The sequence below is a fragment of the Phacochoerus africanus genome, chromosome 1 (assembly GCF_016906955.1).
Source record: "Phacochoerus africanus isolate WHEZ1 chromosome 1, ROS_Pafr_v1, whole genome shotgun sequence".
Taxonomy (NCBI): Eukaryota; Metazoa; Chordata; class Mammalia; order Artiodactyla; family Suidae; genus Phacochoerus; species Phacochoerus africanus.
In genome coordinates this window covers 155572936-155585753 of record NC_062544.1, presented here as the reverse complement: position 1 = coordinate 155585753, position 12818 = coordinate 155572936, and the positions used below count along the sequence as shown (strand labels likewise).

Here is a 12818-nt window from a genome sequence, read left to right as displayed (position 1 = left end):
GTTTCTCTAGAGAAATCGCCTTATAGCCTTATGGGGTTTCACTTATCTTGCTGCCTTTAGAATCCTCCCTCTAACTTTTGCCATTTTTATTATAATATGTCTTGGTGTGGACCTGTTTGGGTTCAACTTGTTTGGGGCCCTCTATGACCTTCCTGTATCTTAATATCTGTTTCTTTTAGATTTGGAAAGTTTTCAGCTGTAATTTCTTCAAATATATTTTTTATCCCCTTTTCTTTTTCTTCTCCTTCTGGAATCCCTATTATGCATATATATTATATTATCCCATAGATCTCTTGTATTGCTTTCATGTTTTTGTTTTTGTCTTTTTGCCTTTTCTAGGGCCACTCCTGCGGCATATGGAAATTCCCATGCTAGGGGTCTAATCGGAGCTGTAGCCACCAGCCTACGCCAGAGCCACAGCAATGCAGGATCCGAGCCGCGTCTGCAACCTACACCACAGCTCACGGCAACACCGGAACCTTAAGCCACAGAGTGAGGCCAGGGATCGAACCTGCAACCTCATGGTTCCTAGTTGGATTCATTAACCATTGAGCCATGACAGGAACTCCATTGTCATGTTTTTTCATTTGGATTTTCTGTCTGCTGGCCTGATTGGGGCTGCTCCACTTTTAAACAGTGAATATGTAACCATGGTGCCTGAGTTTAGTGGTCAGGATTTTATTGTTGGTTCAGCATTTTACTAGGTAGGGCTGGGATGTGGGTCTTGGCTTTTTGCACATCTTTCTATCAGATGACTTAATAAATTATTACTTTTTTTTTTTTAACTCTTGACATACAAATTTATTATTGGTTTCTTTGAAAGTACTTTAAAGGATCTGCTCTTAATTTTGTTTTTGATATCTAAAAACCTTTTTTTTTTTTTAAATGTCCAGGAAGTTCCTGGGCCAGGAATTGAATCCAAGCCATAGCTGCGAACTCCACTACAGCTGCAGCAACACCAAATCCTTTCACTGGGCCAGGGATTGAACCCACACTTCTGCAATGACTCGAGCTGGTACATTTGGATTCTTAACCCCCTGTGCCACAGTGGGAATTCCTAAAAACCATTTTTTTTTTTAAATTAAAACTCATTTTCAAATTTTAATGTAAATTCTCTACTCACTTAATGAAACATTCTTTTCAAACTGGGAGAAAATCCTTTATACTGTTAGGATAGTGGTCCCTATAAAATGGGGAATCCTTATATATTTGTGCACATATTTGATGGCTTTAGATTCTTTTGAAGATGCAGACTAAAGATATTGGTAAATTGCTTAATCATGTTTTATTTCAAAAACATTGAACTAAAAGTCAATTTTAGTTGTTTTGTTTTGTTACCTAGGCCAAAACCATGAGTTCTGAAGCTGAAAACAAAATGGAATATCCTCACTAATTTTGGCTATTAAATTAAACTAAATGTTTTTCTATGAATATAAATTCTTTTTGTTTGTTTTTAACTACATAGAGGTAAGAAAAAGAAAACAGTAAAATATACCATCATCTCCAGTCAGAACACCTGTGTTCATTTTTTTCTAGCTGTATGTTTGTAAGGTTAGAAAGTATAAACAGGACAGAAAGGCGTAAGAAGTAAATTCTCCCATCTCTAAAAGTAATAACCATAAACAATTTCTTATGACTCCATGAGTAAGGAAAAAAATGCACTCAGATATATCTGATTTTTCACATAGGTTCATTTTTGAAATATAACTGATCACACATAGTTTTTCACCTTTTTTTTTGTTGTTGTCTTTTTGCCATTTCTTGGGCTGCTCCCACGGCATATGGAGGTTCCCGGGCTAGGGGTCTAATCGGAGCTGTAGCTGCCAGCCTACACCACAGCTCACAGCAACGCTGGATCCTTAACCCACTGAGCAAGGGCAGGGATCGAACCCGCAACCTCATGGTTCCTAGTCGGATTCGTTAACCACTGTGCCATGATGGGAACTCCAGTTTTTCACCTTTTAAATTTTAATATACCTTGCAGATCATCTTCCTCTGTCACTAACATACAGTTCTGATTTTTTTTTTAATGTAACTGCATTGTATTCTTTTTTTTTAAATGAATGCCTTTTATTTTTCCATTATTTTTATGCCTTTTATTTTTTCCTGTTGGTTTACAGTGTTCTGTCAATTTTCTGCTGTACAGCAAAGTGACCCAGTCACACATACATATATACATTCTTTTTCTCGCATTATCCTCCATCATGCTCAATCATAAGTGACTAGATATAGTTCCCAGTGCTATACAGCAGGATCTTACTGCTTATCCATTCCAAAGGCAATAGTTTGTATCTATTAACCCCAGATTCCCAGTCCATCCCACCCCTCTCCCTCCTGGCAACCACAAGTCTGTTCTCCAAGTCCATGAATTTCTTTTCTGTGAAAAAGGTTTACTTGTGCCATATATTGGATTCCAGATATAAGTTATATGATATGGTATTTGTCTTTCTCTTACTTTCTAATTTAACTAGCTCTCTGTTGATGGGCATTTTGGTTGTTCTTTGTTTTTTTGCTGTTAAAATTGAGCAGTATTCTTGGTGTATTTTATATATAGATAAATATATGTGAACTTTTGTGAGTAGACTTTTAGTAATAGGATTGATTATGGTAAAAGGTATATGCATTTTAAAATTTTATTAGATGTTGCTTCCCCCAAGATGGTATTGATGAGCCTGTTTCCTCACTTGTCCAATCTGGCAGGTAGCTGATTTTTTTTTTTTTTCCTCTTTCAGTTTGGTGAGGAAAATGCTATCTCCTAGTTTAATTTGGATTTCTTTACTTAGAAGTGATGTGGAAATTTATTGTTTAATTTGCTGGTTATTTGTGTTTTTTTTTTTTTTTAGTAAACTATATGTTTATATACTTTGCCTCTTTTTCAATTTTTTTTCTTATTGTATGAGTTCTTTTTTTAAGAAATTTATTAGAGTTGATTTACAGTGTTCTGTCATGTTCTACTGTACAGCATTATGAGTTCTTTAAAGAAGGGGGAAAAATGAAATTCGCCCTTTATATGCTTTATGTGTTGCAGATATTTTTCCAACTTATTAATTACTTTCTCTGCTTTGTTTCTGGAACCTTACTTGATTTCTGATTTTTATGTAGTCAAATTTATCCTTAATGGCTTTTGTAAATATTGACTTCGCCAGCGAGACTCTACCTTCTACAAATAGACCTATAACTTTTAGTAAAAATAACTTTTAGTAAAAATTTACCATATAGTCTGATTTAGTTACATACTAATACCAGAAAATATTGATGTCATATATATATTATCATACTATTTATGACAATGTCTTTTTCTTTATATAGATCAAGCTTCTGAAATTCAGGTGACAATGATGCTCACTGAAAGCTGTAAGCTACGAGGTCTTCATCACAGGTAAGAGGAGAAACCTACCCAGCATTTAAGTATTAAGCGTGGTATCATTGTATACTATATTTTAAAGAATGTTGTGATGTGTTCTGATTTGAAGGCATTTTTGGAATAGCTTAATTTTTTTTTCTTGAATATAAAAGTGAAATGCATGTTCACTGCACAAAATTTAAAAACATTATAAAATGCAAAGAGGAGTATGTAAGCCCACATCTGGATAATTGCAGCTGAGCTTTCAGGAAAGAGTTTATATTTATATTTAAAAAGTAGGATAATGATATACATATGCTAAAAATATTTATTATGAAATTTAGGACGTACCAAAGACAAGAACAATAAACATAAGTAAGCCCACTTCCTAAATTCATTGATATGTTAACAGTTTGCCATTTTTGTTGTGCATGTGTATGTATCTGTCACCTATTTAGGTAAATATAGATATATAGAAATTTTTGAATGTGAATATATTTTAAAGTTGAATATTTCAACAATTTCACGCATTTCCAGCATGAATTTTCCAAAAAACTGAGGATGTTTTCCTATACAGTCACAATACCATTATCTTTAGCAAAGTTAATATGCTTCTTCATTTAGCAAAATATTGTATCTCACTTTTCATGTTACTATAAATTTATATCCACATTTAAAAGACTGCATAATTATTCCCTAAATGGATACACTATATTCTATTTAACCAGTCTCTTTCTTTGGTTTGCAGTATGAATTTTTAAAAATAGTTATATTTCTATGTGAAGAACTTTTTTTAAAAAGCTTAATATCAATCCTCTTTACAGAGCTATAATAAAAGATTCTGTCTTCTAAGCCAAAAAAGGCTTAACTGTAGTATCACAATGTGCAGTAGTATCAATGTTTTGGCGAGGTTTTGTTGTTGTTTTTAAAGCACTGTGTAGAGTCAGCTTAATTTGTGTGCCTACTGAAAATTTGGCTACAATTTTGGTAAGTAAATAGACATAATTTATTATGTTTAAAACTGTAATAGTGACTGGACTTCTGGAAGGAAAAAAAAGTGATGTGTGCAAAAGGCATTATGCATGGTAATTTCTATGTACTTTGAGCAGTTGAGTTCTGCCAAAATATGACTACACAGAGTTTTATTTTTGAATTTTATTTATTCTTTGGTTCATACTCAACAGAATTTGAGAACCTAAAAAGAAGCCAGTTATAGTAAGATCAATAAAATGGTAGTAAAAATGAAAGTTTTTTTGGCATTGTGGTGGTGGAAAAGAACACAAATAAGCCAACAGTAAGGAAACAATTATTTCACTGTGATTGAACATAAAACAACACTAAGCTTCTGGGCAAGCAATGCTGAAGTCAGATAAATCTTAGTATTAGAAGGAGAAGAAAAAAAAAAGAAGGAGAAGAAACATACATGTGTCTTGGGGGAGAAACCTTTTTCTGATTTCAGATTCTGAGGCAGATGTCTCATTAGGGTTGTCATATACTTGGAATGTTGATTAAGATAGTGAATAGATATACTTTTTTAGTTTCATTGAAAATCGGATAGCCAGAGACCTTTGAAAAAAATTGACCATACAGTAATGAGGGACTAAAGATGTCCTTTTGAAGAGTTGAAGTCACATGGTTTAAGAATTGTTACTTTCCATTGGCCTGATTTGCTGGTTCAGTCCAAGAATAAACTCATTTGCAGAGGAATGGATAGATACCTTGTCCCTTAGACTGTGTTTTCTAAAACACACATTTTGTTTCCTCTGAGTTACAAAACAAGACCTGGATAATGGTCAGTTGTCCTTTTCATCCTTTTGTCAACAATATTAACAATGTTGGGAGCACTTGACTTATCATGATGACCCTAGGGGGAAGAACCAAAGTATTTAATACTATTATATAATGTTAACCTAGTACTTAGGTGCTTAACTGGTATTTTTACCCTGATGGAAATTCTGTACTACTTCAGCACAGAAGTGGGTGGCAGGGATAAATATAGACAAAGACAAGATTTTCTCAAGAAGCAATTTTATATCCGCTGTAGCCCAAAGGTGCTTTGGCTCAGTAATGTTCAGAGCAAGCATTTGCAGCATTTTATCAGGCAGCTTTAAGCTTGTAGGGTTTTCCAGCATCCACCCAGGATGAATTAGTAGCCCCAGGGTACCCTGAGATGGTGGAATGGGATGGCTTACTGAATTAGGGTTATTTGTTACTGCACTTTCAATGATTAGGGAAAGTTTTCTAAAGACAAGTTATGGTTTGTTCCTGGTTAATTGTTCTGCCTGGCCATAAAGTGATACCAGGACTTCTTGTCTTTAATGAGCAAAACAGTGTCGATATATAGAAAGTATGTGGTTCTTTCTATCCACTGTAGCAGTTTATTTCATTTTTTAAGGGGACTAGGGCCTACCGCACATTTCTATTTGACCTCTTTTTGATGTCTAGGCTATTCCTGGCTGTGTGTATGTATGTGTTTATTCATTCCTTTGTTTTCATTCAGTAAGTGTCCATTTTGTACTTGCAACTCTGCTAGGCATGAGGGTAAGAATGAAATAATGATTTTCATTGATTATATTATAGAATTTAGTAAGCAAACTAAATATACTCAACAAAAAGTGACACCTGGTTTCAGATTTTATCTTTTTTTTAAAACTAGTTTTTTTAAAACTAGTTATTATGTTTTACTTCATGTTTCAACATTCTGTGATTAAGAGATAAAAAGTGTTGCAATATTTTAAAGCATTTTGAAATTCTTCTCACTCCTTTTTCCATTAGAATTTGTGAGGATAATTTTTTGACTCTCCACTGGCCCAGCAGTGCCTGATGGCAAGCTCTTTGCTGAATGTTCACTGCTCTTACACTGCAGGCAGCTCAGCAAGACTGAGAATCGCACATAGTTCTTGCCTCAGCTCCCCTGCCTTTCCTCTGTAGCACCTGCTTCTGCCCTTATCCACTCTTCTTATAGATCCCAGACCTTCCTCTTTACCTTCCTTATCTTTATAAAAAAGGCAGAATGAAGAAGTCATTTGTACTTTGAAACATTTTCATGCAGCTTGTTAAAACTTTTCCTAGAGTACTTTTAATCCTCTGGTGATAGAATAAGTGATTTCTTCTTATGCAGCAGACTTACTGTGCTTGGGTCAAATTCCTTTCACTCTGCTCAGTGAATTTCAGTCATGAGGAGAGGAGCAGAGAAATAATTTTTGGGAGTTAAAAAGACTGGGCAGCTATTTATGTTACCCCTGAAATCATGGTATATTCAGTTAAATCTGAGTGCACGCCTACTGTAGTCATTTTTTCCCACTTTAATTAAGGAAGAATTGACATGCTTTATAAATATAAAGCATTCAGCATGATGGTTTGATTACATATATTGTGAAGTAACCATAGGTTCAGCTAATATCCATCTTCTCTTACAGCTACAATAAAAGGAAAAGAAAAAAAAATTTCTCCTTGTGATGAGAGATCCTAGAATTTACTCTCTTCACATCTTTCCTATATATCATACAGCAGTGTTAGCTATAGTCGTTAGCTTGTACATTACATTCCTAGTACTTATTTATCTTATAACTGGAAATTTGTACCTTTTGACCTTCCTCCAGTTCTCCCTCCTTCCACCTTCCTATTGTGAAGTCATTTTAGTATGTGTGGGACTTGGTGTGAAAAGAGGCTCTGTCATGTCCCCTGTACTCACCTCGCTACACTGGGAGGGAATGTCCAGTAACCCAAGGGAAAGCACAAGCGTTTTAGAATCAGATGAAGACGTGAACTTGTTCTTCTGTATGCTTGCTCTCTGTCCTCGGCAGATTAGTACACCCTTTTCCCCCTCCGTGGGTTCCCTCACTTATAAAGTAGGACCAGTCATCACTGCCACTCAGGCTGCAGTGTAAGCAGAAGCCTTACCTCAGAGAGGTTACCTCATACAGGTTCACTGATCTCTTGAGTCCTCATTTTCCCAGCTCTTCAGGCTCAGTGCTTTCCCTGGTAGTAACTCCTGCACAGCACAAGGGGGCCCACAACTTCCACATGTGCAATGTTAGGCCAGAATTGTGTGACTGTGTTTTTAAAAGAGATACATACTCAATTAAGACCATTCAAGAAAGAGAGAAGAGCAAGGTGGAAATGATCTTAAGTCCCACAACTCAAAGACAACTACCCCTGTATATTTCTGTGCAGAGTTTTATTATTTTTACTCTGTATTTATAATTATCCTGCAAACAAATATGAATTTTATATATTCCCTTCCTATAAAATAAGCTCTTACTCATATTCTCTTAACATGTCTTTGTGATTGTTATACACTGTCCTATTATTTGGCCGTATTTCCTTACTTTTGGACATTCATATTGTTTCCAACTCTTTACTAGTAGTTATTGCATTAACTATCCTTGTTCATGTAGCTTTCTTATGTTTGATAATTTCCTCATTAATATCCTTAGAAGTAGAGTTTTCTAAGTTAAGGAGGAAGAAAATTTTTAAGACTGTTTTTTCATGTTACTTGTCAAATGTTTATTAAATGCTTATTTCTGTGGCGCAGAATACAAAGCATTGGGTGTAAAAAAAAGGAGTTTATTTTTTACCATCTAAGAGTTTTTAGCTTAGTGGGGGAAATGAGATAATTATGTAAAAAGTTACATAATCTTGGGAAAAAATTGTTATTTTCGGGTACAGTTGGAAGAGATGTCATTAGGCAATAGGATGAAAGTATTTGTGTGAGCCATGGAAATTTTAACAGGACAAGTTTTTTTGTTGTTGTTGTTTTTGTTTTTTTAACTGCATCTTTGCCTTTATGTGCACATCACACCAACATTGTATAGTTGGTGAGATCCCCATGTTAGAGGTTTGGAAACTAAGGCCAAGAGAGATGGTCACATAGATAATAAATGGTAAATTTAGGATTGAGAAATCTCATTCTAAATCCCATGTGACCTGCTAAGAACTTCTTGGCTTCGTGTGACAATTTCAAGCTATTCATTGTTATATTCTTTTCTGCAGACTGCATTGGAACCTTTTTTTTTTTTTTCTCTTAAGTGTGATGATGAACCAAGTGTGATGTTATCATATGCTCATAGTTAAGTCATTTTTTAGGTCTCTCTGATTACCAAGTAAAGATTTAGTGTGACTGGAGTATTGTCTTAAGAGAATCTAGTCCAAAGGAAACAATTTTGAGTTTATAATTTTCTCTCTCTCAAGAAAATACATATGTGGGAAACAAAGTCTAGTCTAAAAGAGCATTTATAATGTTGCACTTTTATGGTAATATGTTTTTAAGTATGTTTGAAATTTTCTTGTTATGTTTTAGGTTATCTTTATTTTATTGCTTTTTATTAAAAATAACCCCCTGAGTTTTATGTTTCACTTGTCTTCCTCCTGACTTATTATTTTATAGAAATCTTCTCCCTATTACCCATGTGTGTATAGAAGAAGGAGAAAAGCCCATGGTGATATTGCCTTACATGAATTGGGGGAATCTTAAATTGTTTTTACGCCAGTGCAAATTAGTAGAAGCCAATAATCCGCAGGTGAGAAAATTTGCCCAAATACCAGTTACACCAGTAGCTTCTAATAATATCTTTGAAAGTAGATGTTAATATTCTTTAATATAAAATGTTCAGAGGCCTGCAAGAAGAAATTCAGAATGGACCAGAAGATATTTATCACTGTTGATTTAGAGGATAATAGTTTGTGATTCATGTCTTGATGCTTACACTTTTTTGATGCTGAACTTTCCCCTGTAGAACCATTGTATATTATTTGTAATCATCTCAAACCCTCTGTAACACCATCTCAATCAGTTTCCTGATAACTTTTTGAAGGTACTTATACTAGATCCCCCTTCTAGGAATGGAAATAGACTTTAAAGAACCATTTGGTCCACATTATACAAAAAAAAAAAAAAATGCTAGTGATGACTAGAAATGCAGGCTGTGGAGGATAATTCAAGATATTTTTAATATGCTTGGCTGTAAGATGTCAGTCATCTTAGAGTTTTTCTTCACTACTTGTGCTCATAGCTGTGAAGCATGTGGTCAGATTCCAGACCCATTCTGTAGTGGTAGGTAGTAGTAAAGTCTAATGAGTGTCTTGCTGTCTACGTATCTTGTAGCCTCATTTAGGTGGTTTTAGGATTTCTAATAATGTACTTGTTACAGTTGCCAGGAGAAAGTAGATTCAAAGGCTTCATTGCATATTTGGCTTAATATGTATGATACGCTTGGTAAATTGACAGATTAAAGCCAGGGTTTCCAGCAGGTAGTTGGAAGCCGTGGCCCATAGCATCACCTGGGGAAGAATTTCATTCCTCACCCTGTGTGTGGTATTGACACACTGGCCCTGGAGGGGCACATCAATCAAGAGCTGTAATAGACTTGTATTAGTTTGAAAATGGTCCCCAGGGGATAATCTCCTAATAAAAACTTACTGTGAAAGAAAGGAACAAGTTGAATAATGAGTATTTGCAATAGTACCTTGATTATTCAGCATTTATTGGACAGATACTTATTGAGAAGCTACTGTATCTGCTGGATGTTAGGAGGATCAGCCTAACAGATGAGAGAGAGTATGAAATAAATGATAAATTACATTACAGAATGATAAGGACTATAGTAGATAAAAGTGTAGGGAGCTATGGGACTATATTCTTGGTCAAGAAGTAGCTTTTTAAAACAGTGTGTAGGTGTAAAGATGTATTTTGGGATGGAGCAAAATAAGCAACTATCATAATTTTTGTCTTAACTGCCAACATTGTCATTTTCTGTTACCACAGGCAATTTCTCAACAAGACCTGGTCCACATGGCTATTCAGATTGCCTGTGGAATGAGCTATCTGGCCAGAAGGGAAGTCATCCACAAAGACCTGGCTGCTAGGAACTGTGTGTAGGTGCTCTGAGCTTGTTGTTGTTGTTTGGTGTTTAGTACTCCCTGGATTTGGGGTTTTTTCCAGGAGTCACGCTGTTATATTTAAGAGTGACCATGGGTCCATATTTTGTAAATACTCTGATCGTATTCGATACGATATTCATGTCTTTACTTTTCAGCATTGATGACACACTTCAAGTTAAGATCACAGACAATGCCCTCTCCAGAGACTTGTTCCCCATGGACTATCATTGTCTGGGGGACAATGAAAACAGGCCGGTTCGGTGGATGGCTCTTGAAAGTCTGGTTAATAATGAGTTCTCCAGTGCTAGTGATGTGGTAAGTGCTGGGCTCTATATCAATAGAATGGAGAAGAGGCTCCAAATGTTTTTAAAATGCTTTTCAGTGTTTTAATCTAATAACTGTTCCCCAAAATTTTTTATTCAGAAAGCAAATATAGTTAGCTCTTAGTCAGCTAGTTTGTGGAGATAAGCTATGACCCAGACTGTGCCAAACCATGGACCATCACTATGCAATCACATTTCTTCCTCGCAGTAAGCTTTGAAGAGGCTTTTAGCACTGTGAGATAGGTAGACACTATACCAGTTTTAAAAGTGATGCTAAGTTAAAGCAGTTGATTATTTCTGTTATTTAACTTTCCAGATGACTAAATTGTTGTCAGATAATAAAGATTCAGTCTTTTCTTTTTTCAAATGACCTCTTCCATGTATTATGGACTGTATAATTTGTGGTCCTTTGTCAGTTTCTGGGTGGTTCTGCCCATTCAAGCATATCATATATTGAGATCCTTTATACTTAATGATGTATAGTTTCAGAAGCCATGTTTACTTGTGTGTATTTTGCAAGTATTTTGTTTTTAACTTGTCACTTTTAAGTCTGACTTGGGAAGGTTATTTTTCTCTGTCTTGCTTTCTGTACTTCATTATCGTTGCTGAATATTTAGATATTAGTTAAAAACTTCTGCCTGTGAAGTCCACCTCTATCACTCAGTGATATCTGTGGGGTGCCACATGTGAAATCCTAGAGTAATTTGCTTCAGTTTCAACTGTAAAAATTTGGCTTACTATAGCTATATTACGCAAGATATATTTTATCTTGTGTCTTATTGATATCATTTATTTATAATATAGGGTTAACCTTTTACTAAGTTTGTATGGTTTAAGGACTACTCTTTTAATACACGCTTTTCCCCAGTATATTAGTTTCCTGTGGCTGCTACAGCAAATTGCTACAACCTTGGTGGTAAAACAACAGAGATTTATTCTCTCACAATTGAATTCTGGAGTCCCGATGTTTGAAGTCAGGGTATAGACAGGACCATGCTCCCTCTGTAGACCCTAAGGGAGAATTCTTACTTGCCTTCCAGCTTCTGGTGGTTGTTAGCATTCCTTGACTTGAGGTTGCAGCTCTTTCCTCTGTGTTCTTGTATCATCTTTTCCTCCATGTGTCTGTCTTTCAGAACTTCCTCTGCCTCTGTTTTACTCTGATACATATGATTGTATTTAGGACTTACCTCATAATCCAGGATAAGTTTCTACTGTCAGGGGTCCTTAACTGAATCACATCTTTTGTCATATGAGGTGATATTTATGGGTTTGGAGATTGGAATATGGACATATCTTTGGGGCTACCATTCAAACCACTATGCTCAGTAATTGAAATTATCTGAGACTTCTTTATTGAAAAACTGTTATTCCAATTTAAAATTCTTGAAATGAGAATGATTTGTTGAGAACCTACTCTTGTTATTATAATCTTTTGACTTAAAATTTTTTCTTTTTCTGGAGTTCCCGTCGTGGCGCAGTGGAAACGAATCCAACGGTGAACCATGAGGTTGTGGGTTCGATCCCTGGCCTTGCTCAGTGGGTTAAGGATCTGGCATTGCCATGAGCTGTGGTGTAGGTTGTAGACATGGCTTGTATCTGGCGTTGCTGTGAGTGTGGTGTAGGCTGGCATCCGTAGCTCTGATTAGACCTGTAGCCTGGGAACCGTGTGTGCAGCCCTAAAGAAAAAGACAAAAAAATTTTTTTTTTCTTTTTCAAAAGCTAGGTTAGCTATTTGGTATATTGTGCTTTTCTGCATACCAGATGTCTTGATAAAATGTGGTCACTTGATGTGAATGAACAGTTTACATATGTATTTAAAAAATTTTTTTTTCTGTAAAAGAAGGTCTTCCATTATGCATGTCTTTAAAATACTTTGTCTCTGAAATACAAACAGTGTATCTGACATTTGTCAGATGAGCAGAGTAAATATGAATGACAATAAGAAGGACATTTTTTGCAGAGTTCCTGTCATGGCTCAGTGGCTAATGAAGCTGACTGGTATCCATGAGGTTGTGGGTTTGATCCCTGGCCTTCCTCAGTGAGTTAAAGATGCGGTGTTGCCGTGAGTGTGGTGTAAGTCACAGACATGGTTTGGATCCTGCATGGCTGTGGCATAGGCCGGCAGCTATAGCTCCAATTCGACCCCTAGCCTGGGAACCTCCATATGCCTCGGGTGCGGCCCTAAAAAGACAAAAAAAAAAGAAGGATGTTTTGCTTCATGGAGCAGCTGTAGAGGTTAATAGTGGATGTAAACGTGCTTCATGTTGCCA

General features: G+C 35.8%; 1 protein-coding gene across 2 annotated transcripts in view; it reads left to right on the top strand.

Annotated features, from left to right (window-relative positions):
• The window catches only part of RYK (receptor like tyrosine kinase), a 98796-nt gene that overhangs the window by 66331 nt on the left and 19647 nt on the right, over positions 1-12818 (top strand). For both annotated transcript variants that reach the window (XM_047782849.1, XM_047782846.1), the window contains exons 10-13: positions 3310-3379; positions 8733-8865; positions 10110-10219; positions 10381-10540. In XM_047782849.1, the coding sequence (XP_047638805.1) occupies positions 3310-3379; positions 8733-8865; positions 10110-10219; positions 10381-10540 (473 nt within the window). The remainder of the gene's footprint in view (positions 1-3309; positions 3380-8732; positions 8866-10109; positions 10220-10380; positions 10541-12818) is intronic.